At 44.4% G+C, this 27,747-nt stretch overlaps 1 protein-coding gene across 10 annotated transcripts in view; it reads right to left on the reverse strand.

Annotated features, from left to right (window-relative positions):
* Positions 1-27,747, reverse strand: part of BIN1 (bridging integrator 1) — a 91,759-nt gene that overhangs the window by 13,634 nt on the left and 50,378 nt on the right. Inside the window, exons 7-15 of one of the 10 annotated variants that reach the window (XM_018072556.2) lie at positions 27,420-27,512; positions 22,118-22,203; positions 20,696-20,771; positions 18,596-18,678; positions 15,886-15,936; positions 11,039-11,189; positions 6,865-6,993; positions 3,899-4,006; positions 1,863-1,886 (exon numbers count right to left, since the gene is read on the reverse strand). In XM_018072556.2, the coding sequence (XP_017928045.1) occupies positions 1,863-1,886; positions 3,899-4,006; positions 6,865-6,993; positions 11,039-11,189; positions 15,886-15,936; positions 18,596-18,678; positions 20,696-20,771; positions 22,118-22,203; positions 27,420-27,512 (801 nt within the window). The remainder of the gene's footprint in view (positions 1-1,862; positions 1,887-3,898; positions 4,007-6,864; positions 6,994-11,038; positions 11,190-15,885; positions 15,937-18,595; positions 18,679-20,695; positions 20,772-22,117; positions 22,204-27,419; positions 27,513-27,747) is intronic. The other 9 variants (XM_018072558.2, XM_029959860.1, XM_018072559.2 and 6 more) reach the window with 9 other exon arrangements.

The following is a 27,747-nucleotide window of genomic DNA, read 5'->3' on the forward strand; positions in this document are numbered from 1 at the left end:
CTGGAGCAGGTCCAGAGGAGGGCAACTAGGCTGGTGAAGGGACTGGAGTACAAGTCCTATGAGGAGAGGCTGAGGGAGCTGGGATTGTTCAGCCTGGAGAAGAGGAGGCTCAGGAAAGACCTCATCACTCTCTACAACTCCCTGAAAGGAGGTTGTAGCCAGGTGGGGGTTGGTCTCTTCTCCCAGGCAACTATCAGTAAGACAGAAGGGTATGGTCTTAAGCTCTGCCAGGGGAGGTTTAGGTTGGATATTAGAAAGAAATTCTTTATAGAGAGGGTAATCAGGCATTGGAATGGGCTGCCCAGGGAAGTGGTGAATTCTTCATCCCTGAAGGTTTTTAAGATGAGACTGGATGTGGCACTTAGTGCCATGGTCTAGTAACCACGGTGGTAGTGGATCAAGGGTTGGATGATCTCAGAGGTCCCTTCCAACTGAGCTCATTCTATGATTCTACGATTCATCAACAGCAAAAACACTTCAGAAAGCTTGAAGAGGAGGATTCCCCAGCTATAGGAGCTCTTTTTTGACCATGTATGGTATGCCAAGGTGAGAACTGGTATGGTGAGAACATCTTGACTAGTAGCATTCCCTGGTTGAGTAAACTGTCCTTTGGGTGAAATCAGTTTCCAGGAAGGGAGTAATGGCCCAAAACACTTTTTACACCCAAGACTGTATGTACAGCTCAATCAGAAACAGTCATACCTCACCCCTGCCCATCCACTTCAAAGGAATAAGATTTTTCCTTGCTAAACCAGCCTTTCCTCTCTTACAAAGACAGACTGACAATGCACATACAGGAGAATGACAGGTGTTAAACACTGATGGCTGATAAAACACACAAGGGAAACCTCTTCTTCAACATCACCCAAGCTCATGGGAAGGAGAGTACCAGCTACAGGGAGTCCTTAGGCCAGGTTCTCAGCCACGGCTAAGTCATGTCCTCCCAAGTACTCACTCTAGGTAGTGATCTGGCCCTGGGGAATGGAAAGGTTGGTAGGACTCAATTCCCCAGCATAAGCCAAGGCTGTGAGCTCACACACTGGATACAGCCAGCTCAAGCAGCAGGCTTGAGCGCCCAGATCGAGTGTTTTCTGTCCCCACTGCTGGCTGTTGGTCCAGAGAGACTAAAAAGTAGTTATGCTTGAAATATCTCACAAAGAGCTAATGTGCAGCAACCTGAGACCTTCCCAGGCCAGATGGATATAGAGGGCATAAATGACGGTCTGGTTTTGGTTCAGATGCGGAGCATGTATAGGGTCTCCCTTGTCAGTAAGCTTCAAATTGAGGTTGAGGCAGATGCCAGGTGAGTCTTGGGCCTGCACCTAACTTTCGGTGTAGACACAGGGGGAGCTAATTCACATCAGCCTTTCTGACAATGACGGTCGATGAACAGGAAACACCACAGATAATTCCAGATGTGTACATACCCAGTGGTACAGGCAGTAATGATGAAGGGCAGCTGAGATATTTATGCATTGCACACAAGACCAACAGGATGTACAGAATTTAGGAAATACTGCGTTGTAGAGAGTGAGCATGATGCTGCAGTGGTGTTAAGTATGAGGTGAAAGTCACAGCATTATGCCAAGAGAAAGATGAGTGAGTTAGCAAGAAAAAGGATGGGTTTGTGCACGGGTAGAGTCATAAGTTTTAGAGTGCCAGACTTGACTTTCAAACATGTCCCATGGTTGCCCCTGGGGCTTCACAGATGGTGCATAAGTGCATTCAGCAGTACATATAGCAACTTTGATTCGGGGTGTGCAGAAAGGAAGAGTGGTGAGGGAAAGGAGACAGGTATGCAGAGATGGCATTGGCATGTGAACAGTACATGATGAGAGATGAAAGCCATATGAATTTCTTACCTCCCATAAATCCCAAGGTAAAGACTAAGCATGTCAAAGAGCAACAAAAATAAAACATGTTTATACGTGATTATTTCAGTGAGTACAAACATTACAGACGCTGATCAGACTGAAGCAGACATACACATTCAACAGCACTTATCTCTGCAATTTTTTGAAATATTTGTTACTACTTGAATTTATACACCCCTCCCCACTGCATATTCAAATCTAAGCACCAAGGCACTTGAGTAAGGGTTTTTTCTACCTCTGGTATGAAGGGAGACAGTCAAGCCACATTCAGTTATCAGTGGCAGACCACATAGTCAGAAAAAAAAACCAACCAAATAAACAAAGAAAACCAAACCAAACTCATGAGTTTGTGGTCCATTAGGGTTAAATGTTTCCCCATATATCTACGCCCAACAGAGTTAGCATGATTTCAGAACAAGACATCAACTGGTGCCCCGACCCTGGCAGCTTTCAAGGCCAGGCTGGATAAGGCCTTGAGCAGGTGTAAAGTGTCAGTGTCAGGTGCAAAGTGTCTCTGCCCATGGCACATGACATTGGCACTAGATGACCTTTAAGGTCCCTTCCAATCCCTTAACATTCTATGGTGTCTTTGGATCAGTAGTGAAATATCTTAACCTCTTTGACATACTGCTCACCCTATGGGAAATAAATCTGACTGCTTTGATAACTAGGTGGTTTTCACTCGGTTTTATACTTTGGTTACCATTAGAAATTATCAATTTCAGACTCTTTCTTTTACTGACTTCTGAAGCTAATAATAACTACATTAGAACACCAAATATTCCATTGCTGAGCAGTTTTGGAAAACCAATTTAGTGTAATATTTGTTGCTTGCTGAAAGGGTAACAAATAATTCCATTTTAAGTTGAATTTATACTCATATCCTATGTCAGTATAACCAATTATCTAAGCTATAACTGGTGATTCAGAAAAAAAATTCTAGTAAATAAATCTAAAAAAAAGCTTATCCTGGTAATTTATCTTGCAGCTTGTTCTGTAAAGCAAGTTCTGTAAGGCAAGTAGACACAAAATGCCTATCTGCCCACTTAAAGTTCCAAAAAGGGGTAGCTTGCCATATTGGCGTATATCAAGTTATGATGATAACTGCTACCTTGCAGATACAGTATTTTAATTCAGGAGAATCAAATGCCTAATGTTTGATCTCTTTAATAAGAGAGGTCTTATTCCTACAAAAGTCTGTGCCATACAGACCTACTTGACATGAGAAATACGGTAAACATTCCAATTATGTTTATTACAAATTTTAATGGCATCCACAAAAAATAAGCAGTCCATACATATTAAATGTAAAGTCTCAGTGAGGACAACAACCAAATTCAGGATGCATTTCAAAGCCTCCAGCCATTTAGACATAAAATGAAGTGCAGTGGTGGTGGACAGGATGGTGAACAGGACCAGTTACAGATCAGACCAGAATTAGGGCTTTTTGATACCACGCTGTGTGCAGCCCTGTGGCCAAGGAGGAAGCTACTTCTTAACTAAGAACACAGGCTATGTTACACACAGAAAAAGAAGGGTTTCACATCACTTGAATATCCCATCTACAGCTTTATTCACCTTAAGTCACTGCAGATTATCAAAGTGTCTATTAAAAATCCCTTAGAGAGCAATTTATAACAGGAACACAGAACTCAGGCTGAATTCTTACCCATGGAGTTACAGTTTAAATCCATATAGCAGACAGAGGATGCTAAACTAAGGAGGGACATACATTAAGTTGAATGAGGTGCCAATAAGTAGATCATAAGAGCAAATCACAAGCATCCCACAAACACCTAGTGCCAGACTGTGGCCAGGCTAGTAGCCATCTGATTCTCACTGGACTTGCACATCCAGCAGAGAAGACCAAGGTGCCCACCTCTAGTGCCCAGGCCTGGGCTCCCACACGTAATGCCCAGCCACCCACAGCTCGGGTCCACATTATCATTCAGGTGACTGCAAGTCACAACACACATGGCAACAAGTCAGTTACAAAGGGAGAAGGAACGGTGATATGAACCAACCTGGGAGGCGGGTGTGGGGGTCTTCCCCACAGTGGCATCTGGTTTAATGGGATCAAAATCCAGATCCAACAGGCTGGCTCCCTCCTGGAAGGGCCCAGGGGCATCAAACTTGGCAGCAGTGAGGAAGAAAAGCAGTACGAGCATTAGACACACACGCGCGTGCACAGTACAGGGAGGGCATGTGATATCCCAGAGCTAAAGCTGCAAGCGCAGAAGACATGGTGGCAGTGCAAACACCTGATGTGACTCCTGACTGTCTGCATCCTGCAAACACAAGCAGGTAGCACAGGGTGCCACTGTAAACCAAATCTGAGCCTTTTCCACAGGACTCATTCATCATCTCACCTGGCCAAATGAACTGACGTGGTGTAAGCACCTAACCTGCTGTAGTCAAAAGGATCACTGCCACTGCCAAATCAGAAAGGCTGTTCTTCTATTTATATCTATTCCTCACAGCTCATCCAACTGCCTTTGTACTGACAGACCAAGACTGACTCCCTCAAACACATACAAAAGAGCTGCCATCTATACAATCTATCTCAGGAACAAAAATCCAGGGACAAAACCACTCAGACTGCTGGAAGGCAAGTCTGGGAAAACTCAGAGCTAACTACCAAAGCTCCTAATTTCCTCCTGCCTTCTGAGACAGAAACACAAAATACGGCAGCTCACTCTAGTAAGAAATTTGAATCCCTTCCAAGTTCAAAAATGCCATTTTCAATGGTTTCCATTTCTGGGCAACCCAGAAATATACACACACAAGTCTTCTGAAAAACCATAAATTTGAGAAGCTTTGCTACTCTCTACAATTTCAGCAGCATAACTCCCTTTGAGTGATTAATGCTCTACCTAAGGACAGCGATGGCACATTTGCTCATTGCCATTAATAAAACAGTCACTACAGAGGACACGAGTCATTAGTATTCAAAACCTGACTATCACTTTTGTGTTTTAGATTTAATCTAACCACTACAAGACACTCCTTTCTACTCTGCTTCAGAGGAAGCTGCTCTCTCCAGGAAGTCAGGAAGATTTGCCCCTGTTTCCTCTGATCTCCCAGGAGACTGGCCTTACTGTTTCAGTGACCTTTTCAACAAATGTGGCAGGTTGGTCTCCACAGTTATATCATAGCCCCACAACAGAAAAACTTCTGGAAAGTAGCAAGACACACTATTTAAGAGAAGTTCCCTGAATACTACCAACACCACCATAATTTTCACGTCCTCTAGTTTCTCTTACTCCAATTCTCTTGGAGATGTTTCTCTCCCTTATGAATGTGTCTTTTTGGCATCCACAAGGATGAGGACAAGGAATCAAGCTCTCTCATCTCCCAATAATAAACCCTGACCAGTATGCAAAAACCAACTGGCAATCTACTATGCTCTTCCAGCACATCCAAGCTACCCATCAGAGCAGTTCCAAACCCAATCTTGAGTTTCATTTGGTAGTGATACATCAAAGGCTGCAGTCATGGAATAGCCTTACCTGCCATTCAAGATTTAAATGCAAGGGCTAGCACCCTTTGCCTTTATCCAGATCTTCCACAAGACAGCTCATTGAAACTAAGACATCTCTCATTGGAACTAAGACATCTGACAGGAACAGCCCTGGGCAACACACTGAGTGGTAGGAGCTGTTGGGTACTTCAGTGAAGATTGTTTTGGCAATCAGAGTCCTCCCTTGGAACTACCATCTAATTGAAAGTCACAGCAAATGCCACCCTGGGTCAGAGCACTGATCAGGTGCAGAAGAGCCAGTCTGACTAAGGGGCTGGCATTCACGTGGAAATACATGATACAAACCATGGAGCAGACAGAGCTGTCCACTACAATACAGGAGAAGGAAGCACAGAAAATGATAGAGTGTTGCTCAGCTGCCTGTGGTCCCCGCCTTCCAACACTGATGTCAAATCATCTCTCTGCTCTGCAATGCAAAATCTGACATGGACTTCATTCCCTCCCCACTTCATCTCTGCTCCTCAGCAGATGGGTGGAAGGTGGCAAACCAGAGGCAATGGAGCAGCATGATGTAAAGAGAAGTTAAGGGCTGAGTCACAGATGAGCACTAATAGAGACATTATTTGTGCTTTAACAAGTATTTAGGGAGAAAAATATATACACATGTATACATATATATAAATATATAAAGTATATGCAGGTATTTCATGATACAGCCAGAAATCTGGTCAGGCTCTTATATACATAAGGACTGCCATTCACCTAGATCCAACACAGAACTCCCTACCTGGGCATCCTCTCTGGCAGTGATGTAAATAAAAGTGAAAATGAAGAGGAAAATATATAATTTGAAAATGTTTTTCCTTTTTCAGGGCTTCTTTTCAGGTGCCACCTGACAAGAAATACTGACAGACTGTGTAAGCAGTCCTAACTTAACAGCAGGCCCATCTAATTGCAGGCCTCCATTCTTTGCAAAGGGAACTTCATGCAATTCCTGTTGGTCTTTCCTAGGCAGGAGTGGGCTTTAAGCCACAAAACCCATGTGTAAAGGCATAGACAACACAAAACTGCCTTCTCCCAAAACTGGTAGAGATACCTGGGTCACCAGTTAGGGCCATACATGAGCAGAAAAAACATGCTTCATCCATACTCAGGATCAGTGAGTCTGGAGAGAGCATATCATTGGATATGAAGACAGCTGTAATCCATGTGCATTGCTGCTGAACAAATGCAGTGATTACTTTCTGGCATCTTGACCAGCTGCATTTCTCCTATTTCTTCTATGAATGAAAGCTCTCAAAGGACAGTGTGTTACTCAAGGCTTCCTTCTAGCCACCCTCCCCTTTAAGGTAGCCTCCTATCTAACCTACTGCCTTCCAAGGTCCAAAGCTGAGCTTCCTTTCCTCCTTTACCTGACCAGGTTTCATGACTTAACACCTCCAAAGAGAAGAAAGGTTGAAAGGAAAAGTTCAGAGGCAGACAAAAATTAGGCAGGGCATAGCAGCTAACCTGCGAAGGGGTTGTCACACTTATCTCAGGGACAAAATTGTCATCAAACAGACTGATGATGTTCTCCTGCTTGATCTCCTTGGAGGGGGTGACTTTTGGAGGCGGAGGTACCGGAGGCCCTTTCCTCAACTGCATGCAAGTGAGCACACGGCCACAGCACAGACGGCGACACCCAAAAAAACCAAAGACAGGAACCAGGTTAGTCACAAAAACTGAAGGTGAGGGGAAACCACAATCACTGGCTTAGAGCAGGGTCCAGTCAACTCCATCTGAAGAGGGAGGGAGTAGGGGGTGAAGGGCTGTATTGAAACAAAACAAAATAAACAACCACACGCCTCCAGAGAAGGTTTGGCATCATTAGTTACACTTCAGCCGTGGGCAAGTTTCCCTCTGCAGAGGAGAAGCGTAACACAATTAATATGCATTGACAGGACATGCATACATAATTAAAGCATGTGCAACCTTCAAAAGAACCACTGGGAAGGGAACAGATCAATTACTGAGAACATGATCCAACAGAACAGACCAGCGCTGCCTCCCTTTTCTGTACTTACCATACCTAAGGGAATGAGAGAACAGGCTCAATTTGCCCTACTATGGACAGGTGACCATGAGGACAGACTGATCTGCCCAGTACTGGCTCTCTGGTGCACTGGTTATCAGTGTGCTGTAAGAAAGGTCTGAAGGAGCTCTTGATGGTATCTTAGCTTTAGACAAGAACAACTCAAACTTTCATGAAGCCACAACTGCTGTGAACCCAACTCTGCTCTCAGTTTCACCAGTGAGCACTGACACTAATGAAGTCATGTTTTCCAAATGGAGATCCCAGGGAATGCATAAAACCATCTGACCCGGTAACTCTAATACCCAATAGCCACCATCATGCTAAAGACTCAGCCTGACACTGCATTCACAACCCTGTGGAAGTTGTGGTAGACCCTCCCTAGATCAACCCATCCACATCCTTTTCACCTTCTCCTGTGCTCAAAGCTTAATGATCATTTCCAGGTCAAATCAGACTTTGAGGAGCTTCTACTGTGTTGAAATAAAGCAGCCATACAAGTTCCCAGCACCAAAGCAATGCTTAGCACTGACAATGCTTTCCATTTACAATACAGTTTTACAGCTACTTGATCTTCTCATCATACCTAGGATCCCAAGGCAGCAAGACTGAGAGACCTGACAATGTGTACCCAGTCTATCAGTGTCAAGCCCAGATCTGAAACACAGAAATCCTTGGTTCCTAGTCCTGTGTTCACATTCTTCCAACTTATAACTGAGCTCTACAAGGATTTATTTAGATTCCTAAAGATGTGCCTGGTCTTCTACAGGGTTAACCTACTTAATTGAGAGTGAGTGTGTATGAAAACACACAATTTTCCCCTGTATAGCTAACTAGGGGAAATAATGAAAATAATGTGTTCTTTCAACTTTTCACTGTTTGCAGAAGGTGGTGTGTCCATACTCCCTGAGAACAATCCCTTCCTGAAAATCCCCTGCTTGCAAGATGAGATCAGAAATTTCAGAGAAAAGCTATTCTCAGAACCTAGACACCCTCTGCAGAAATGAAAGGCTCCAATTACTAACTCTAAAGTAAAAAATATCAAAACTTTTCTGCTATTTATTTCTCTAATACAGTTAGTCTCCTTCCTTCCGATGCATTAGTGTTTTGGAGATGACCACTTCCACACTGTCCAGCATTACCTCCAACAGCAGTCTAAAATCACATTTCAAAGACAAGATGACTGATGTTGGGTTATACCTACAAATAATTCACTCACTAAAAACTTTGTTGTCTAGAATAAAGCAAATCCTCTAAATTTTTTCTGCTGATTTGGATCCCCCTATGTTGAAATTCAACATAGTTGCACTGATTTCAAAAGTCTCATTACAGCATTTCAGTGGTGTAACTGAGAGCAGAAGTCTGACCTTTGAAGTTTCACGGGCTCCCTGAAGTCCTGTGTCATCATCAAATCACTACACAGAGAGCTGACAGCATTCATTTCTTCCAAAAGACAGAAATAAACTGTTCTCAAGAATTAAAGGACAGTAAAAGAGGTTTGGTGTTTTTTTCTGGTATAGGGAACAGTTCAAAATTTAGATAGCATTTATTTGGTCCCTCCTGTTTTGTCGTCTTTCTTTCCACAGCCTTTGCTTATGGTTTGCTTTAGTATTTCAGACATGAAGAGGCCAGAGAACTGTTCTTGCTTTTTGCGTTTTGGTCCATCCTCCCACAGAGGGTGAGGCCCTCCAGCCTCCCTTGGAGGACTGTTGAACAAAGCACTTACCCAGAGGTCAAAAGTAATAAGACCTGTGAAGACGTCAGTATTAAAGTTGAGCAGACGCTTGTGTTTCCCAGCTGGCTGGCAAGCTGACACGCACTTTCTAGACTTTATCCATACAGACACTAGGCTTGGCTCTGAGTATGAAACTCCTGCCCTTGTCTTCCCTCCCTCTGGAGCCAGCTCCATCTCTTACCAGGTAGTGTGATTATGGAGTGGAGCTCTTGCTTTTCACTGTAGTGATGCCTGGGGGGATGAATTAAATATAGACTGGGAACGAGCTGCCAGGTGGTGGCAGCATTAGCTGCAAATACCATTTCAGTCTCATCCTGAGGCCCATCCAAGGTTGCAGGGCTGCACTGGAATATTCTGCTTGCTTGGCAAGGGGTGCTTCTAGCCCCATTCCTGTGGGCAGGCAGGCAGGCAGCAAGTGAATAAGAAAGCACTTGCGGGCTGGCAAAAACAAAGGTTATCTGTGCTATTTAAAGGAAAGGGAAGAAGCCAAATTCATTAAGACAAGTCCACAGACAGGGTGAGTGAAGTCTGCTGTGAACAGCTTAATAAATCTGTACAATTTCTTGTTTAAAATTTTAGCCAAGTTCTGTAAATCTCTGGGGAAAAAAAATCAAAACCAAACCCACAACAGAAAGGCAATTGTGGATATACTATCTTCTCTCCCCCATACACACAGTCTACTCCAAGGTCCTAGCCTTGGTCATGGTCAAGCCACTCTAGGCTGTGCAGAGACACTGGAGAAGTCCTGAAAAGACACTGCCAGTCATCCACACATCTCACAGGACTGGAACTTTTTGCCTATGCAAAAACATCCCCTTCCTGTCCCTGCATAATCATAAAAGTCAAAAATGCAGTAGAGAGAAAAATATTCTGAGAGGCTCTCCAGAAACAGGAGACAGCCTACCCCACAGGCCTGGATTTGGAATAATGCTGCTACATATGGCAACGACAAAGAAGTTATGGGTTGCACCCATCTCCTTTCAGAGGCAATAGGTTTTCCCATACCAGTTTGGCCAGAACCTCTCTCAGCTTTAGTTCTTCCTGGAAGACTACATCCTAGTGTCCCACTTACTGAGATACAAAGATTGGGACCAGACATAAATTTGTTCTAGTTACTACTTTTCCCTACTAAGCTTTTCTCCCACTCAGCAACAGAGGGACAGAAAGAGGAAGTAAATGTTTTATTTTCCTTAAATCCCAAAGTCAAACATATCATATGATATGCTGAGTAGCTACATCTACTATTTTGAACATGCTGCTGGCTATCTCCTGTGTATGGAAAGACCTAACAAAGGGCATATAGAAGGCATCAGACTCCATATAATGGACAGTCTTCCTGGAACTCATGTAATTTCTTCATAGCATAAGAATATAACCCCTTTATTTTTAGCATAATATGTTATCTTGGTAGTAAAGTAAAACATCCAAAGTACAGATGTTCTCCTTATTAATAATAATTTTTTTTATTTTAACCTTCTTCATCTACAGAAGTTCTTGAGAAGAAATTGGACCATTGAATTCCACAGGTTAATTCAAATGTAAAGAACAAACTTCCTCGCCTAGCTACAACTCCATCCTCCCTGGATCTTCTTGGCCATCATATCAGACAGCAAAACATATTACTGGCCTTCACCCTGTAAAGCCATTCAGAGATACTCAGTTCTTCCCTATATGATACAGAGATGACCCAGAAGCAACTCGAATTCTCAGGAACTTTCTCAGGAACCAGTGAAAGAGAACAACCACCATGTCACATTCTGTGTTCTCAGTAGCAGGATGAGGTCCAAAAAAGCAACTGCTGGATGTCTTTGACTCACAGAGCTTGTGCCATCAGTGGTCATACTGTGGAGACATGGTCAATGTCATGGGGACACTACCTGAGATGGTGACTTTGGGATGCTTGCCCCAGGCGCTTCCAAAGTGGATGGTTCCAGCTCATGGTTGACAGTCTTGGTCTCAGGGCTGGTGATGGGAGATCCATCTGGTGGAGGCGAGGGGCTTTTATTTGCTTTCGCTGGGGTGCTGTCACTGAAGGAAGTGGAGAGAGAAAGGGAGAGATAGGGAGAGAGAAAGAGAGAGAAGTCTGAACCAGGCCTAGGAGGAGTTTTGCTAACCAGACCAGACCAGTGGCCTCCATTATCTCTTTGCTTCACTGTCCAGATACATGATGAAGATATCTGAAGCCTCAACAAGCTTCTGAGAAGCATCTTTGCTGAGTCACTTGCACTCCAACACACTGCAGCAACATTACTTTGCAGCACTCACTTTAGCTACTCACTAAATTCCTATAGAATAGATACACTTGCCTCACACACAAGAAAACTAAAAACAAAACAACCAGGCATACTGATTTTGCTAGATTCTAACCTACGTGCCTGATATTAAGTCACAGTCTTTAACACTGGGGAAGCAGATGGGGAAAGGAGTTCTTTGCTTTTCATTTAAGTTCTACAGATTAGAATTTTTCTGTGTGGTGGTCTACTGACACTTGCATGGGTTATGACTAATAGATACGTAATACCTGAATAAGGCTGTAACCATAGTAACATTTACTTCTATGCGGTACAAACTGGCTAAGCCAGAAGAGAGGCAAACTAGACAGAGGTTTCACAGATCATTCTAGACAGCAAAGAAACAGTGAGGTTCCAGCTGGTAATAGATATTTCACTATTATGAAAAGTCTCACCAGTTGGTCTTTATTCCAAGACTGCTTCTGACACACAGAGGGATTCTTCAGGGAATTAAGTTGCAAGAAGCTACACCAATGGCATTTGTTGGTTCATAGCTTGGACAGATTTGGGCAGATTTTTCAAAGGAATGACAAGAGGCACACGCCTTTCCCTAGAGGGGTGCCTTGGCTGAGTGTCAAGTCAGTGCTTTAAAGTACAGAATTATGAAAATTTGGTAAAATATTGTTACCAGAGAATTTCAACAGGGATGAAGGTAACAATCAAATTCTCAGGAACAGCTGAATCATCTTGGTTGAAAGTCAGCTCCCACAAAATCAACTAATCAATATATCTCAAGTCATACAGAAGTACACACACTGGTGTGGGATATTTCAGCAGAAGTGGTTACAGTTTGGCCAAACTATACACAGCTGAAAACAGAATATCACAGTGTATTGCAAAAAGGGTGTGCGACCTCATCTGCAGGATATATTTGCCTCCACTTATAAAGTCATACTTCAGTGAAGTTGAAGGCCTTGGGAGAGGCTGAAAAAAACAGATCCTTTCCTACAACTTGATACAATAAATCCTGGCATAGGGCCAGAACTAGAGCAATGCAGACTGGATTCTGAAGGGACATCAAGTCATTTATTTCTTTGCTCTGTCCCAAGAGGGCCCAGAGCTTCAGACATGTGCATCCACTCACACTTGGGACACCTAAGTTATGGTGGTCATTGGCTAACATGCATGATGGCCTCATTCCTAAACATTTGTTTACAAGTGGGGGATAGCAAAAGGAAGAAGGGATAGCAAGGCATTTCAACAAACCTCCCCTTCCAAGCAAGCATCTCACCCTGGTCAGCATTCCAGCTTTCAAGCTCCCCATTCACTTCGCCCTCACCCATTCCCCCCACTTTCTCCCCATATCCACATCCCACACGCACATTTCCCCACAAAGCACTTGTTCTCAGGTCCACATGCAGGTCGGACACTTCGGATGACACTGATGCCAGCAGCACACCGACATGATGCAACAAACCAAATGACGTTCTCTGCCAGCAGCTCTCAACCAGGGGCACACACACCAAGGGAAAAAGAGGGAAATGAAAAGGAAAAAGAGAAGACGGGAGACTAAAGAACATGTACGCCAACCCTCGCAGCTCTTCAGTCTGACTGGAAATGCCTACAGTGTCCTTCCTCGAAGGTTCCCAGAAATCATTTCAATACAGTGGGTTGTGTGACAGATTCTGCAAAATTTACAAGGTTGTGCTAGAGATTCAAAATAGTACTGGTTGGAGGGTGAAGGTAAGGAAGTCCTGATCTAAATGGGAGCAACCAGGAAACAGCAGGAAATGACAGAAAACGTCCTCTGATGCTGGGACGGGGGGGGGGGCTCGGGGGGGCTCGGGGGCCTTCCCCAGAGCTGAAAGCACTTTGGATAAGATGGGGGACAGAGCGATCTACACCTAGACTGACAAGACTTCTCAAATGCCCAGACTACACTGGGAATACTGGGACTACTGGCTGTCAGCTGGCCTACCAAGACAAGGGTAAGCTTTTCCTTCTAGGGATTTAAAAAGACCATTTCTCCCAATGAAAAAGAAGTTTAGGCTTATTTTCTAAAGGCCATGAAACAGCTTTGTAGTGTCTTATTTCTGGTGCCTGGTAATTACTTAATTTGGAGATATATTGGTAAAAGGCTCCCATGTGAGTCAGCCCTTGTAGGATGAGGGGAAGAAACTGGGCTGTGAGGGCCTCACACTAAAGACTTCATTAAGTCACTACTATTTACAGCTTGTTTGATGTGCTGGCCAATGCCCCTAGGAAAATGCCAGTGCTAATTTTGGCTGAGCCTTTTTCAGCCCCTCGAGTGGCACCTTCATTCCTACACTTGTTGCATGAATTTAGCCAGTGCAACCAGCATCAAGACAGACAGTCACCAGGATCCTGTCCTTCACATGTCCTCAGGGAGCACACACAGCCCATACAGAGCAAAGTCTTGTCTCCAACTAACTGCTTGCTCCAGGAAACACAGGAAAAAGCTAGAGTGTGGGGACTGTACCCATTGACCAAACACGAGTAACACAGTAAAAGCAAGCCAAAATGACAAGGTCATTGCTCTGTCTTTTTCCTTCCCATGAGCAACTGGAAAATGATGCCAAATCCAGGAATATCAGGCGAGGAAGGCAAGGGGGTGTCAACTTTCTTCTGCAAATAGAGAGCTAGGAACAGGGTCAATGCAGTTACTCCAGCTGAAAGGAAAGTAAAAATCCCCCAGCCTGTTTTAGTGCTGCTTAGCTCTCAGACCCTTCACGGGGCTGCTTCATTTGTTCTGGAAGAGCAGGGTAACATCTACAGATGGGATTCCCGTGCACTTGCAACAAGCATACATTAGAGGATGAAATCTACTTTCCAATATGGCAAAAACAGACCAGTTACCTCCTGCCAAGTTCTCAAATTAGAAAGAAAAAAAGGCTGGCATCTCAGCTAAGGCTCACACAGGGCCTTCTAGCCAGAAGTAATTCATTTTTTACCACCAAAGCATACTGAAGAATTATTAAAAAAAAAAAATAGAGCACCTACATACCCAAACCTGTGATGACACAAATGTACATTCTTTCTGCAGGTAAAAGACTGACCAAGCCCCAGGCCCTTCTTCCCTGCACAAGGGACTGCACATTTCTCTGTGACTCCAGCTGCTGCTCTAAAAGCAGAAATCCCCAGCACAGCCCAGGTCAGGCACCTTAACTGCTGGGCCAGTTGGATTTTATCAAGGCAGAGCAGGAGGACATTGTGGCTAGAGCTCATCGAGGTGAGATTTATTAGCTCTCCTTCTGCTGTAGCAACCATCCGTTCCCAGTGACTGGAAATATTAGACTTCCTGCCTGGTACAGGTACAACACCAGTCCAACAAAGGACAGAGACAGACATCCAGAAAAGTACTCCAGTGAATCCTCATCCTCCTTTTCCTATAGTAGAAAACCTCAGAATAGTAACAACACAAGACATTGCTTCACTACTTTCTGTTTGAGACGTAAGTACCAAGAATCAGCTTCCCTGTTCAATTACCATTCTCCACTCTCCAACCTCCCACTTCAGAAAGGATGCATGGCAGAGACAAAGAGAAGGGCATGACTTGCCCTAGGTAGCAGGAAGCCAGAATCAGAAAAGCAAGGATACCAATCCACCAGCACTTGCTTTTATTGCTTGCAGGATACCATCTTAATAATTCTATTTTTGTTCTTCCTATAGGAGCCCCATGGAGGGAGTACCAACACAATGAATAAAAATAAATGAAAATTAGAGGAATTATGTAGCAATTCCCACTTTGCTCCAGAGCATGTTTTTGTCAGTCCTCAACTTATGGTAACTCTAGGCACTGTAGCAATCCAGTTAATCAATGCCATCACTGTCTTGAAAGGCAAGATGCAGGCATTAGTCTTTATACAAGACAACAGACTTCCTTTTCCTTCAGCTCTGCACAAAATTTTAAATGGATAGAGCAAGACAGTGAGGATCCTCAAGAACAGAGCAAGTAAGGAGCAAAGCTACAAGTGTCCTTCTCCCACCTCATCATCCTTCCAAATGCAACAGGTAGATAGAACAGGACTTCTGAGTGTGAAAGACCTGTTTATTGGTCCTCCCTGGCCAGGAAGGAAATGAGAATACAGCATTTCAGACTTGTTCAAATGGGCAAACCCAATAGTTAAAGCTAGAAGTGTTAAAAACCTAAAATTGATCATATATCCCATGGAAAACACAGCACTGCATTTTCCATCACATAAAACCAACTGGACAGACAATGCCTGAGTTTTCACACTGCCTTCTTAGATAGGAAAAGAAGCAAGGATTCAAATCAGGCACACAAGCAGTTAATGGGATTATCCAGACACAGAGATCTCAGCAGGACCCAGCAGGCCATGAACACATCACATCATGCAAAGAATCCCTCTCCCACCACAGGGTTAACACGTGCCAGGCTGTTAGAGTCCAGCAACAGCCTCTCCAGTTTTAGGAACTAAATCAAACACGTATCGAAATGCTGCTCTCCATACCGGTACCTGCTCATCTTTTTCCTCAGCCTGGCGAACAGTTTAGTTTTCTTTCTGTTGAGGATGGCACGCAAATCACTTCAGTTACAGGATGGCACAGTTAAACCAGGAAGCTTCCATGCACCCATTTATGTGGTGCCAGAAAACTCATTGTAATTAAGATAACAGGATCTCCTTTCTCTCTCACACACACACAAACACACACTTCATTCCTAGAAAGCTATGGCCTGGTTTGGAGAAAGTGGGAGAAGGGTTTTTATACCTGTGAAAGATCTATATACATGTAAGCAAACTAGAATTTTTCCTGCACTTTGGAACATGGGGCCATGGTGCACATGGAGAAGAAAAAGGAAATTGTATAGACCACCAGAGTCCTGTAAAAGTCCTTTTTTTCACAGCTGCTCACTTTCCACTGTGAATATTGCTGCAAAAGAAACAAGTTCCCCATTCTCCTTTACTTATGTGATCTGCACAGTCTTGTACATGGAACTTAATCATCAGCTTTCCTACCATGTCTTTTTCCAGTTTGTCCAATCATACTAGGATAACGCTACTGATCTCCTAGCTCTTCTAGGCATCTGAGCCCTGAATGTTCAAACTCTTTCAGAAGCAAATCCCAAACCCGTGCCTGAGGTTCCCAGAAATACACCAGCTGCTCTGTGCTACTGTGCTACACTGCCAGCATCAGATTCATCAACCACAGTAGTATTTCTGTAAGGCCTCACACAAATGTCATAATGATATGTACAGATAACTGCCTCTCTTCTCACACCTCCTCATTCATTTCCTGCTATTGTATCAATCTCCAATCCTTTTCCCAGTAGAAAAGGGCTAGGGAAGCATCTGCTCCTACTGCAGACCACAATAAGCTATTTCCTCCCACACACTTTCACTCCAGCCTTGTGCCACAATGAGAGGCCAGATGTGCAGCAGAGACAGAAGTGCCTCACAGCATTTCCTGGTCACTGCAAAACATATTTACTACATTGGCAAACCTTTGCTACACCCTCCTACAACACCCTGCCCCACTGTATTCAGGAGGAAGAGAGTTGCTCTGGGCCAGGTCTGGCATCTCAGCCAAGATGCAGCAAGATGAAGCTGCAGCACTCAGATTGCTCCCCAAACAGGGACCTCTGCACGTGCTCTCAGTTTTGGCTTTTAGGGCCGTGTGGTCTCATAGCCAGACAAAGAGCACAGAACTGCAGCTGAGATACCCATTACAGTCCCAGATGAAGGCAGCAGTCTGTGGGGGCAGGAATTGTGAGAACAGGTAATTTGTTCATTGAAAGCTCTTTCAGGCCAGAAACTTCATGCACAACAGCAATGAACATCTCTGGGCCAGATTGTCATTGCAGCCTGCAATTAGTTTTTCAAGGAAGAAAGAAAGGAGGAGGAAGGACCTAGACAAAGCATTGGCTATAGCCTTTATCTGTCCTGCTACCTCATCCTCCTCCAAGGACCCTGGAGGATGTTACTAACAGAGACAACGCAGCCCACAGCAGCAAGAGGATGGGCACCACAGCCTCCACACAAGGTTACAGTCTGGTTGAGTTGGGGTGATCAACACGCTAACTTGGGAAGAAGACATCATTTTCACAAGCAGCACTTCTACTAGCATCTCTGAAATCTGGTGTCAGCAATCCAAAATTCAGGGGCCAAATTCAATTCAAACTTCCTTGTTCTTTAGAACTGGCAAACACCACACACACTGGAGGAAGAAGGCACACAAGTCATCTCTGCATGACTGCAACAGAAGGTTAAACTGGGAGGAGCGACAAGGGAGCACAGAGGTCTCAACAGCTGTTCTACCCCTTCTGAATCAATGCGCTCAGACCACAGCTTGCCCTTACTTCATGCTGACTTCACCTCCTCCCTCCATCAATACACCAATTGAGGACTTGGGCTGTGCTCCTGATTGCCCAGCACGTGGGATTAGCAGCAGCTGGAAGCCAGAGCCTAACACTATTTCATCACTCACACACTTGGATGAGAGCCAGTCAGCCTAATCCAGAGCCCAACCTCTCCCTCCCTTCTCAGTGCTAGAGAATGTGCAGACTTGCACTTAACCATACAGGATAGGACCCAGCTGAGGAAACAAAACTAAAGGCCCAAAGGACACTCACTCCTTGCATACACGCAGATTGAAAGTTCTCTGAGGTCAGGAGGCCTCATATTAGTGACGCTGCAACTCCTTCCTCAACACACAGAAAAGGAAATCCACTTCATCTGGGTATATAGGACGGGCATAAAGGCTTTGGCAAAATGGTGATTCCAAGTTTGGAGGGCCAAAGAGGAGGCTGGGGAACTAAATAGGCTCTTGGTGCTCAAGCTGTAGGTACACAGTGGAAGCTTTTGAGAGAAAGAACAGGACAGGTGCTGGGCAACTGGACCCAGAAGGAAGAACAGCTCAGTAGCACATGTCAGTGCATGGAATTAGACTTTAAAAAAGCAGAGCTGAGAATCAGTTGCCTACATATCAGCACCTAGTGAAAGTTTAGGCCTCCAGATGCTAACCTAGAAAGGTAAGAGGTATTGTATTGTGTCAGCCAGCGCCAAGTGCAATCTTGGACATGTTCTAGGAAGTCTCAGGAGGGCACTGTCAGGTAATCAAATCACTTCCAACCGAAAACATGGAGGTTTAGACATCACTAGGCAGAGACATCCCTGTCCCTCCTCCCCTGCTGAGGGAAACACACTACCCACAGTTACTGACCTGGGCTGTGCTTTAACAGGGAAGGCATTGCCTGAGTACTGCTTGTCTAGACCCAGCAGGACATCATGAAGATTTTGGTTCAACTGCAAAATACAAAAACAAAAGAAAGAAAAAGAATGAGAAAAGAGCACGAGTGCCAGAAGAGAGTCTGGGCTGGCCTGCACAGACTGATGAAACACAGGCTTGTGCCCAGATATGCACACAGATTCAGCTATCCCAAGAGAGAACAGCCCTAAATCTGTTTCCACTTCTCTGTGGAGTATGAAATGCTATTGAACATTCCCATGTTCCTCATGGGAATGCTCTGTCTTCCTTACAGATCACCCTTTTAGGTTCTCTATCACTTGGCCCTGCTGATGTGCTGCCTGGTGCCACTGCAGAAGCAGGGTGAGTGTTTATCTAAGGGTCTGTGTGCTAGAACTGAAGCTTCACTCTGGATTTGTAGCCAAAAGCTGTTCCTCAGACCTGCTTATCAAATCTATGGCCATTTCAGCTGTGGAGTCAAAGGCAACTAGACTTCCAGTCAACAAGCTTTAACTTCACAGTCTGCCTGGGCCATCTAGGTTTAGGTAGCACCTAGATATCTTTGCAGAAATTAGGGGTTAAACGCTCCCTGGCACCAAAGGCTGCAATAGTCACTTCAGACACTCCTACTCTGAAACAGCCAATCCATAAATGAGATGAGACACCAGATTTAACACTGGTAGGAGGAGGGATCCCATGTAATCAGTGTCGGAGGTATTTTGCAGGCAACAACAGCAGTTAATTGGATGTTGTAGCAGTAACAAGAAACAGATGTTTTTTATGGAATAAAGCAAAAGCTCTGGTCTCATACAAAACTCCTCAAGAAAGAAAAATCTTGACATCATACAAGAAGAGCATTCCTGTCTAACAAGCACCTTTCCCATGTTTTGTTGAATGTAAGTTAACAGTAACAAACTGATAATTATAACAACCCTCCCTATTCTTAACAGTTAGTTCATCCCTCAGTGGAGAAGAGCAGGCTATTAATTGGAAAAGACCCCATAAAATGTCAGCAGGGCTCAAAATTGATGCATTACACCAAGTCAGAAGGCCCCTGACTGTTGGGAATTGAAGGACTATAATGTTTCCTGTTGCTTAGCAGCTGCCTTGTTGTCAGGATGACATTGGGGAGTGGAGGGAATATAAGGGTTTTCCAGATGGGCTCTCAGTCCCTCCTCAAGATTAGTGCAACATTTACAGAGGGCGTGCAACTCCTGGAAGCAGCATACACACCTAAGGAATTCAGGAGACTTCTCTAGCTTTTAATTGAAAGAACAAGAACATATTTGTAAATTATACTGGCAATGGAGGACTTTCCCACAGACTGGTCTGGAGGTCTCCTCTGGGTACTGGCACAGAGCACCAGGATCCAGCTTGCCACCACCACCTTACAACACTGCTTACTGCTGTGACTCCCAACTCATGACAAATTAGTAGCCCATACAAGGGCCATGCTAAGTACTCAAATGCCGCCTTCTGCGTCACAGGGCAGGAAAGAAACCAAAGCAGAGAGGTACTGCAGGGAAGTGCCTTCTTGAGGGACTGGAGTGAGGCAGGTCTCAGCCTTTAGCCAACTTGCAGACTGGCAGATTTCCTGCTGTTTTCAACCCCACAGCTAGGCTGGATGAGGGTACACAGCAACCTGCTACCAGGCAGCAGAGGAGGAGGAAAACAGATACCATGCTGAATAACCTGAATGTGCCCAGGTTATAGGTTACAGATCCATAATGGAGACGAATGAAAAAATGTAGCAAGAGAGAGATCTGAGAATGGCTTCCCTTTCCTCTGTGGAAATGCAAACGAGTGCTGTCAAGTGACATGAACTCCCCACTGCTGCATGGCCCTGCAGTCTCTTCCCTGTACTCCATCTCTTTACATTACTATGTCAGACAGCCTTTGTCCAAAGAAAAAAACTATGGGTTTATACTTTTCTCTGATTCAGGGCTGTTTTTTCTTGACAGTTTTTTGGTTGTTTTTTTGTTTTGTTTTTTGGGTTCTTTTTTTGGTGGTGCTGGTTGTTGTTGTTTTTTACTAGCAGCGAAGAGGATAAGTAGGATAAGCTGTTAGTTGCCTTACCTTGCTCATTTCTTTATGGAAGTTCTCTTCTAGGCCTGCTATACTCTGGAATGTGTTGACATAGAAACCAACACGACTGCCAAATGAAAAACAAGACAGAAGAACTTAATGGACACAATGCTCTCCCTATACTTTTCAATTCTGCCCCTTCTGCTACGTTTCACCCACCATTCCCATTTAAATTGAACTCTGTCAGGTCTGGCACATGTGGAAAGAGAAGGGTGGCAGGGGAGTGTGAAGGGGGTGATGGAACAAAGGCTAGGTATGGGGCAAACATATCCAAGGGGAGAAGAAGACCAGGTATATGATCTGAATTTGTGCTGGCTAAAGGGAGAGGGAGGTGCAGGGCAGGGAGGAAAGAAAATAAAAATATGAAAGAAGGGGAAAAAAAGGTGCCTGAATAGGAAGATGGAAAAAGGATGGAGGCTGTGATGCAGACAGAGTGTTGGGAGAGCTGGGGGAATTAGCAGGATGATAGATATCAATTCCCTCTGAAGTCCCTCAGCAACAGGGGAAGCAAAAAAGCATGAACTGTTTGCTTCAGAGGCAGGAAGAGTACGGAAGCACAGGATAGACACAGAAAACAATAGGGAAGCAGAAGGATCAGCTGGACAGCAGGAGCCTGTGAACAACCTGTAGCACCTTAAAATCTCAGCAGCTGCCTGTCACCCACTTGCCTCTAGCCAGCCTGCCAGCAGCCAACAGAGAGTGCTCTACCAGCACTCAGCTGAAGGAACAACAGCAGGAGCGAGATGGTCACCAAGGCCAGCAGCATCATGGTTCTGCACAGGGAAACACCCAGATGCCTGTATCCCTCCCAGCTCCTTCCTCAGTCCGGCCTGCAGGCTGCTTTGAGCAAGGACACCTACCCCAGGCTGGACAGAAGGCAGACATCAGCACTTCACTTTCCCACCCTGCTGCCACCCACTCTCCATTCCCCACAGACCAGCACTGCCAATCCAGACATGACTGCTGCATTCAAAAATAAGAAACTGGGACACTTCTAGGAAGATTTTGACTGCTTTCCACTGTGCCCTCCCCATAAATCAGCCTCTGCTGCCCTACAGGTCATCCTTCAAGTTAAATGTCAGTCTTTTTCTTTCATCTCCCTTTTCATCATCGCAGCCACTGGTATGGCAAATCCACGGTCTCTTAAGTATTCCAGTAAAGTTGGGCAGAGTTGGTAGGGCAAAAGGATTAACTGGACAAACAGAGAAACACAGTTTCTCCCTGTGGTAAAACTGTATTTTTCAAGAAAATCATGAAGCAAAGCCCAAAAAGCACAGGGTGAATCTGGCTGGGGGGAAAATCCTAGGACAGACTGAGATGACCCAGAAAAGAAGAGCACACACCCCATCCAGACCAAGAGCTTGGTTATTCACTTCCTTCCAACCAGCCCTCGGGAAAACTTCCAGTACTCACCTATTCCATAGTGAAGGCAGTTCCTCCTGCAGATCAACATTCATCTCTTCAAACACCTTCTGAGCCTTTACTAACTCTTCTTCAGCCTTAATAACAGAGATGGGAGATTGTCAGCTCCAGTACAGACAAGTATCCTGCAAGGCTGAGACAACTGTGACTCTTTTGACTTCTTTGGGAGACCAGGCAAAATTCTGGCATGAGGTAATCAGCATCCCAAGTGAGTCTCCCAGGAACCAGGGTTGCATCATAGGTGACCTGATGCCCCTTCATCATGAATGTGTTACTCTCAGGCTACCTCTCAATGGCTTTCCCCATTTGCATACTCAGAAAGTAATTCAAACAACAACTAATGTGTTTTAAGTTCTATAAATTTCCCTAGCTTCAAAAACTGAATGGAGTTGGTCAAGCAGTTCAGCCTTGAGCTTGGATACAGATGAAGGTAATAGGGCCTCTGTTCCTTGCCAGGTCCCAGAAAGAGTTGAAATCCATTCCAAATGGCATCAGAGAAGAATCTTCCCACGTGTGGACTCTTTATGCTCAGCTAACATCATGCCAAAGCCCCGTCTCTTCCGAGGAAGGGAGGAGGTCTGCATCCTTGGCTGATACAGCTCTCCCACAAAGCTGATTGGAGAAGCAAGGAAGAGTATGCAAAGCATGAGTTGTGCCAGCAGGAGGCCAGGCTGCAGGGCTTGAGCAGTACATCTTGGTTTCAGTGGTCTCACACAAGCACAACCCTTGGCTGGTTGTCAGCCACCAACACCAAAAGCAGTATGCCTCGTACAGGACCTCTTTCTTCCAGCTGAGGGTCTAAATTTGACCTGTTCATTGCACCTAGACACTGACAGATCCCAACACTGATGGATGAATTCTGTCAGGTTTCAGTGACAAAAAGGATGATCCTGGTTGTTCCTGACAGCAGACACCAGCAACAAGCCCATTCCCCTTCCTACATTTGTCCCAGGTAATTTCCTCCTCTTTTCAGTGTCCTGACTTAAAACTCAAAGTTTTCTAAATAAAATTTTATTCTGTTTTTATTCTGCAATCTACAACAGCACAGCATTCTCCCATAACCATGTGCAGTGGGTTACAGGATGGAAAAATCCCTGCATGAGCAACTTGACAACACATCTTTATCAGTAAGGTCAGCACAAGTGCCTATACATGCGACAGCAGCAGGAATGTCACAACACCACAGGCCTCTGCAAAGAGCTCACAAGCCACAGGAACTGGATCTCCCTACAAGGCTGCAGTCAGATTTCTACCCTTTCTAGAAATCAAGTTTTATCTTCTTTGTGCCAGCTTAATTAAAGAAATCCAGCTTACTGCTCCTTAGTGATGCATACACACAACAATAGGATTGATGGGCAAAAGGGCTTAAAAATATTTTGCAGTTCAGAATCCTGTTCCTCACAGAATTGTGTAGGATTCTTACACTCTGTTTCTCTCCTGACTTATGAGCAAGCCACAGAAGCTCCTACTTTCCATCTAGCTCCAACTGTAAGCAGGTTGTTCATTGCTGCCCAAGGAAAGGCTAAGGCTTTGTACTCAAGATCACAAGAGAAAGTTTACTCCAGAGAAAGACACAACTGGTAAGTATTCAAAAGTTAAGTAGACTTTGTGAGGAACAGACAGGGGGAGAAGGGGTCATGATGCTTCCACCCAGAAACCCCTGTTTCGCTGCTACACTCACTGAAAAACTTAACATTTCAAGAGTTTGCACAAAACCACCAAAAACCCTTTTAAACAGAGACACAGTTTATGCTGAATCAGAAACAATGATCATAAAGACTCATTCTGCTTTAAAATACCTCTATGAATGAATACTTCTAATGTAACCATTTTAAAGGAAATAAAAAACCCAGTCCATCCCTTTGGCTTTACCTTATTCTAATTTCCAAACTATAATGGAACCAGAATCAACCCAGGAGATGTGGTAGCTGGGAGATGAGACAACATTCAATGCTGTTAGTTTTACAGATATGGTGAATAGTAATAACATTCTTTCCCTCTCTTGTTTACCTGTTTATAAGGTCAAAGAACCTAGAAAGCAATGCGTGAATATTGTGACATCCCGAGGCAAAGGCAAAATCAGCAACAGGCAACGTTCACTCTAGAGTAGTTGTAGGAATCAGGGATCCATCCAGTGCCTGTGGCTCAGCTACTGCTCTTATTCCCAGGTCTAGCACTGAATTAATTCTTCAGTCCTTTGTTAGTCCAGGGATTTTCTCACCAGTGGGATTTACTTTGCTTGGCAGCAGGAGTCCTGGCACTTGACAGCCCTCACTGGTTCCAGCTAGAGCCGAAGACAGAGACAACCTGGTCACAAGGCCTGCTAGAGGACAAGCCAGCTCATGCAGTAAGGTGGGGAAAGGCAGACACAGGTTTCAGAGCAGAGCCCATTGCTACCATAGCCGTGCATTTTCTGTTTCAGCTGCCACCCTTGCCAACCTGATGGAAAACTGAGGCCAGAACGAGATAATGCCCAGGTCCACAAAATACAATCTCAGAAAATCTTTCTCTCCTCTCCCTGCCTGAAGGGGGAAGGTTTGAGCAGAAACTGGACAACACAAATGCTTTCCTGACCTTCCACCTAGCCAAGGCTCAGAGTGCCAAGCACCACCAGTTCAGTTGTGATGGAGGGCAGGGGAGGAATTGTTCCACAGTTTCTCTTATTACCATGCATGTCAGCTCTCATGAGTGCCTGGCTATGTCCAGCCTGGTGCTTTCAGACCATCTGGTGACCATTCCTCTTCAGAGACTGTGCTGTGAACTGTGGTAATTAAGCACTGCTCAGTAAATAGTTTAGATATCCATGAGGCAGGATTAAGGAGGAGAGCTGGGAGCCTCCCTAGCCCCACAAATCTCAGCCAGACTCAGCTCTCAGAAGGGCAGCACAGCCCAGGACTCAACTTACTGACTTTCTCCTACAGACAGAGATATTTTTCTGTTATCATTGCAGCACCAAGGACATTGCTTTTTAGATTCAGCATGTCAATGGAGCTTAGTCAAAAGGCAAGAATTTGCTGTTCTAAGCCATTTTCCCCTTTGTTTCAAAAAGCACAGTCACTAAAATTTGTAAGTGGGAGCATGCAATAGCAACTCCCCCAGGAGACTTCACAAAAAAACCCCACTGTTGTTTTTGTTAGTATCTGCTAAAGTCCTAAAGAGGGAGGGACTTTGCTTCATAGTAGAAATAACAGATCTCACTGACCCCATTTTAGCACAGAGGTTGTAAAATTATCGGGCAAGAAGAGACAGCAACAGAGCTGCTGGTAAAAGGAAAGACTTTTTTTTTAGTCTTAACACTCTGAAGCTTCTCAGTAAATGGAGCATCATCAGCCCTCCCAGTTTTATCAAGAGCTTAATGAGATTTAGGGCTGTCATTAACACCTTCAGTCTTGAAGTCACGCAAATGTAAAGACTGCCTGTTCATGTTTGGGAAGGCAAGCTGGAAAAACCTACAGGTTCAGAATACCAGCTAACCTTCTTTATTGAGGAGGGTTTTTGTGGGTTTTTGTTTGGTTTGGGTTTGGGTTTTGTCTGGGGGTTTTTTCTTAGTTTCCAATAAAAATAAAAATTAAAATAAAGAGAAAAAAAAAACAACCCTGAATACTCACACAAGTAGAAACAAAAAATTAAGGTGGGCAATAGTATTAGCTCAAGAATGAAAGTGGAAAAAACTTCGAGGACTTAAATTGATTTGAGAGTATCTGTGGTCACTGAAAATATTAAAGCTGTGTATTAGGAGATTAACACCCCCACACCACAGTGGGTGGAAAGATTACACAGTCCCTTGCATATGCTTTAGGACAAAGTCACGTACAGAGAAATTTTCAGATGACTCTTGGTACCCTGTCTAAGATCCGAGTGCATGGATGAGGGGGCACTTGTAGGTACTGGGCAATCTGTGAGTAGTGGCATTACTCTCACTGACTCCAGCCAGTCTGAGAAGACAAAAAATGCCCAAGAGCTGTTTTATTTATATATTTATTTGTGGCTTGAGAAATTTCCCATACCTGCTTTCTAGTCCTCCAGAAATACCACCAGTCAAACAGACCAATCAAGAACCACAACTGTGCAGACAGATCCCATCTGGGCCAGAAGAGGCACAGGAAAAGCCCCTGGCAGCTTGCCATCTCTCCTCCCTTCAGTCAAGAATGAATACATATTTCCTCCCTTTGCTCTACATCTTAAGCAGGGTTGTTAACAGCTCATCTTCCTCCAGGCTTTACTGACATGGTAATCTAGTTTTTTCCCTGATCTGCAGTCATAAACTGACTGTGAAAAACCCAGGTGCTTCTTAAGGTGAGAACAATTCAGTGTTTCTAAACTGAATTAATTCGCTGACAAGGAATGTGAAGACATAGGAACATTCAAATGAGAACAGATGAGCTCACCAAGAACTTGTGAGCAGGTAACTGGCACTCTCCCAGTCTGGGTAATGATTTACTATCCCTTGCTCATTGAAAGCCTCTTCTCACTGACTTCTGTCAACTCCCTCTTATCCCTGAAAGTGTTCCAAGGGAAACACTGAGGGAGATTTCATCAGGAAGTCACACTTCTATGCAAGTACGATTGAAATTTTATTTGCTGCAGTTCCTCTGAGCTGCTCTCATGTCCCTCAAAACATTATAACTTAAATTCCGACAGATGATGCGACGATGACCTCAACCTAGAACTGTTCAAATACATCACATAGGGTGCAACTTGCCTGATCTGGGCCCACCTCTTCTCCTACAGATTTTGAAACCCTGGATCTGGAAATGGCTCTTTTAAACCACAAGAGCCAGGACAGTGCCCATTTGGGAAACCTGGACTTTACCACAGGAGAATGTTGCAACCTAACTCAGCAGCCACAGAAATTGTAATGTTATTTCTTTCCAGCTTTATTGAACAACATGACTGCATAAGTCAATTTTCCAGTGTTTCCTCTTTTTCTTTTTTTGAAACACCAACAATAAAAATTGACTGCTTCTTTTAGAGGAAAAAGAAAGCAATAATTGGATGAACTGTACTGCATCATCCTCTGTCTCAGCATTATTCCATAGCCTTTCTTCCTCCACATTTCATTTTAGGGGGAGGAAATAGTAGTCCAGTATTAACACACCTGACTAGAAATCAATCAGGCAGGCACAGATTCACTCACTGGTCAGCAACTTCCATGTGTCCATGTGGCTCAGGAGCACCAAGGACACGTAACAGAGGAGACTAGAGTGAACGTTGCCTGGAGATTACTTGCATGGTACAATCTAGAGCCCAAAATAGCGCATGCAGGGTTAGAGCCAGGTAGATCAGCAGTCACCTGATTTCGGAGCAGATTAGTTTGTGCAACGAGGTGAGCTTGTAGCTTCCCTTGACACCACTGAGGCGCAGCTTTCTCAAGCAGCGAAACAGGCTGGGGGGAGGGAGCATGTTTGAGTGAAAAAAAGAACAAAAATAAACAGAGAACAAGAGAGACACAAACATATATCTTTTAGGATAAAAAAATTAAAATCACAACAGAGAGTGTATTTAGAGGCTGGGCCAAACCAGTATCACCAAAGCAAGAGAAAAAAACAAACATCCTGGGACCGATCAGTTATGAATCCTTTGAAGCATGCCAAGTTTAGCAGTAATTAATGCTCCCGTGT

This window comes from Manacus vitellinus, unplaced genomic scaffold (assembly GCF_001715985.3).
Source record: "Manacus vitellinus isolate BGI_N305 unplaced genomic scaffold, ASM171598v3 scaffold_22_pilon, whole genome shotgun sequence".
Classification (NCBI taxonomy): Eukaryota; Metazoa; Chordata; class Aves; order Passeriformes; family Pipridae; genus Manacus; species Manacus vitellinus.